At 66.7% G+C, this 3,058-nt stretch overlaps 1 protein-coding gene across 1 annotated transcript; it reads right to left on the reverse strand.

Moving 5' to 3' along the window:
• Window positions 1–423: 423 nt before the first annotated feature.
• On the reverse strand, window positions 424–1,871 carry HSPB1 (heat shock protein family B (small) member 1). The gene is made up of 3 exons (XM_051837998.2): window positions 1,349–1,871; window positions 826–889; window positions 424–714 (listed from the first exon to the last, which is right to left on the reverse strand). Exons 1-3 carry the CDS (start codon window positions 1,707–1,709, stop codon window positions 525–527), a joined length of 615 nt encoding a protein of 204 aa, XP_051693958.1. The 5' UTR covers window positions 1,710–1,871; the 3' UTR covers window positions 424–524.
• Between the last annotated feature and the right edge of the window lie 1,187 nt (window positions 1,872–3,058).

The following is a 3,058-nucleotide window of genomic DNA, read 5'->3' on the forward strand; positions in this document are numbered from 1 at the left end:
TGAGGGGGTGTGGCTGTCCCCGCCCGGGCAAGTCAAGGCAGCTCTGCATATCAAGATCACAGCCTTCCGGACCAACACCTGGGCCACACCCCCTTCCCCCTGCGCACGGTGCCCAGGGGCAGGGGCAGAGCCCATGCCGCACCAAGGGGCTGCCCAGGTGGGCTCAGTCACCTGGAATTGCCTGCTTCACCGAGGGTCTGGGAGCTCCGGGCAAGCGCCCTCCCCTACTCCTGCTCAGTTCCTCCTCACCTGGGACAGGTGCGTCTCCTGGGTTTGCAGACTCCCACACCTGGCCCTGTCTGGTTGCAATCATTCCCCTTCTCCATGGACAGGAGACCCCTAGGGTCGTCTACCCCTCTGTGCCAAAATGACGCCATGTGACCCGCCCCTCCCCCCTCCAAACACCAGGGTCCCAGGCAGGAGCAAGCAGCTGCTTTGAACTTTATTTGCGAAGACCAGAAGCTTAACAGTATCAAAAGGGCACGCAGGTGGGTGCTGGGGGCTGGGCGGCGCGCGAGGGCGCTCTACTTGGCCGCAGGCTGCTCGGACTTCCCGGCTTCCGGGCCGCCGATCTGGGCGCGGGCCTCGAAGGTGACCGGGATGGTGATCTCCGCCGACTGCGTGGCCGGCTTGGGCAGCGGCGCTTCCACGGTGAGCGTACCCTCAGGGGACAGCGAGGAGGAGACCAGCGTGGGGTCCACGCCGGGGGGCAGCCTGGACGCGGCAGGGAAGGAAGAGGGCAAGAAAGAGTTAACACAGCGCTGGGCGGCAGGGGTCACTCCTCCCCGGGTTCCCACCCCCTAGCTGGCCAGGGCCAGGACTCACGTGTACTTCCGGGTGAAACAGCGGGAGATGTAGCCGTGTTCGTCCTGTCGCTCTTCGTGTTTGCCTGGGTTGGGGGGGTGCAGAGGGAGGTCAGAGGTCACGGGAAGGGGGCCCCTCCACTTGCTCAGGGGTAGCTGGGGCCCCAGACAGGCACAGCCTGAGCCAGCAACTGCTGGAGACTGGCAGGGGGTGTGGCGTGCGCCTGACTGTCGGGACCCTCAAACTTCTGGAAAGTTCCGAGTTTGGGGAGTGGCCAGCCGCGCAGGCGCGCGTGGGGCGGGGCACACGCCCCCCCCCCCAGTCTCCCTGCGCGGTCCTGGGGCGCTGCTGATTTGGGGCGGGGGTCTTGGCTGGAAGCAGCGCCTCTGCCCCCAATAGAGGGACCCTCAGGGGCAGCCCGCACCGCTCCCCGCCGTCCCCTGCGCCCCTGCCGCGCCGCGGGCCGGGGCGGCGCTCCGGCGGACTTTTAACTCCACCCCACCCCACCCCACCCCCGGCCCCTGCGCCCCGGCCCGGGGCTCACCCGTGATCTCCACCACGCCGTCCTTGGTCTTGACCGTCAGCTCCTCCGGGGCGAAGTGGTTCACGTCCAGGGACACGCGCCAGCGGTCGGCCGTGTGCCGGATCTCCGAGACGCCGCTGCTGAGCTGCCGGCTGAGCGCACGGCTGTAGGCGGGCGCGGCCACGGCGGGGGCCTCCGCGGCGGGCAGGGGCCGCACGTAGCCTGGCCAGCTGCTGCCGCCGAACCACTGCGCCCACTCCTCGGGCAGCCGCGGCAGCCCGAAGGCCTGGTCGAAGAGGCGGCTGTGCACCGGGTACCAGTCGCGGAACGGGTCCCAGCTGGGGCTGCGCAGGAGCGAGAAAGGCACGCGGCGCTCGGTCATGGTTGCGGTGCGCGGGGCAGGGGCGCGGAGAAGTGCGGGGCTGCGGCCCCAGACGCGCTTTTATGGGTCTCCAGCCGGGTATTTTTAGCAGGCGGTGCTTCGGGTCTCTATTAATGGCAATGACCAGCTGGGGGCTGCCCCGCCCCCTGAATTCCTCCCCCGTGATTACAGGGGCGGGCCGTGGAAGGTTCTGCCCACATCTGGAACCTTCTCCGGTTTAGGGAAGCGAAATGCGTGGCTGGAGCCGCGCCCACGGCCGGGCCCTACAGCCTGCGCGCTCAAGCGCAGTGGCCGGCGGCCAGCCCGTGTCTTTTGTGGAAGACCCAGGGGTCACAGGAGGTTGGGTGGTCCCAGAGTGACCACGGGGGGTCCCTGGGGCGGGGCGCATGCTTCTACCACCAGGCGGGCTGGCTTGTGGCAGTGAGGCTCCTGCCTCACTTTCCCCATCTGGAAAATCTGGCAGCGAAAATGCTTGGTGATTGGGTTAGCAGGGAATGCAGTGACGTCATGCGCCTGCTGGGTCATCCTGGTTCGCTGTCGTCATCCACCTGGAAGGGGATGAGGAGGCGGAGTTGGTGGGGTCTGGCCTTTCCCCCCTACCCGGACCAGAGACCTCCAAGCTCTAGCGCTGAGAGAGAGGGGTCTGGAGGAAGTTTGTTGTTCCGGCTCCCTGCTAGGACCTGGCTTCCCTTAAACCCTGGCCAGGGAACCTCAAGTGCAGCAAACTTGAGAGCAGGCGGGGCTTGGCTCCCTGGCTTCCTGCTGTGACTAGGGGCAAAATCTCCTTGCTGGGCCTCAGTTTCCCTTTCTGCAATTGATGGTCCTCGGGGCGCAGGGCAAGGGGCCTCCACGTGGTACAGTTCACTCTAGCTGGCTGTGAGCCTGGACACCCCACCCCCTCCTGCCCCCTCTCACACACCCCCACTCGCCTCATCCATCTGACACACACCCCACCCTCCCCTGCCTCCTCCATCTGACACACTCCCACCCCCACCTGCCTCCTCCATGACACACACCCCCCACCCCCACCCGCCTCCTCCATCTGACACAGTCCCACCCCCACCTGCCTCCTCCATGACACACACACACCCCACCCCCACCTGCCTCCTCCGACACCCCCCTCCCCCGACTCCGCTGGCCATCCTTTATACTCCACAGTTGCTCTGTCTGCACTTCACGGGCACCCCCTGTCCAGCCTGCCTTCTCCCCTGGTAGACGTTCTGTGAGAGGAACCTAAAGGTCCAAGAAATTGGGTGACAGCCCTGGTCTTCCCTAAAACTCAGGCAGGGTCAGCCTGTGGCCCTGCCGCTCCCTGCTTCCTCTCCCAGACACACACGGGGGCTGGGGCT

The sequence above is a fragment of the Oryctolagus cuniculus genome, chromosome 19, assembly GCF_964237555.1.
Source record: "Oryctolagus cuniculus chromosome 19, mOryCun1.1, whole genome shotgun sequence".
Lineage (NCBI taxonomy): Eukaryota > Metazoa > Chordata > Mammalia > Lagomorpha > Leporidae > Oryctolagus > Oryctolagus cuniculus.

Excerpts from the sequence above, each read along its gene's own strand:
- HSPB1 (XM_051837998.2), bottom strand. The coding sequence starts at position 1,709 with ATGACCGAGCGCCGCGTGCCTTTCTCGCTCCTGCGCAGCCCCAGCTGG. Across the intron at positions 890-1,348 it reads CGGCGTGGTGGAGATCACGG|GCAAACACGAAGAGCGACAG; the intron begins GTGAGCCCCGGG and ends CCCCCAACCCAG. Across the intron at positions 715-825 it reads TGTTTCACCCGGAAGTACAC|GCTGCCCCCCGGCGTGGACC; the intron begins GTGAGTCCTGGC and ends TGCCGCGTCCAG.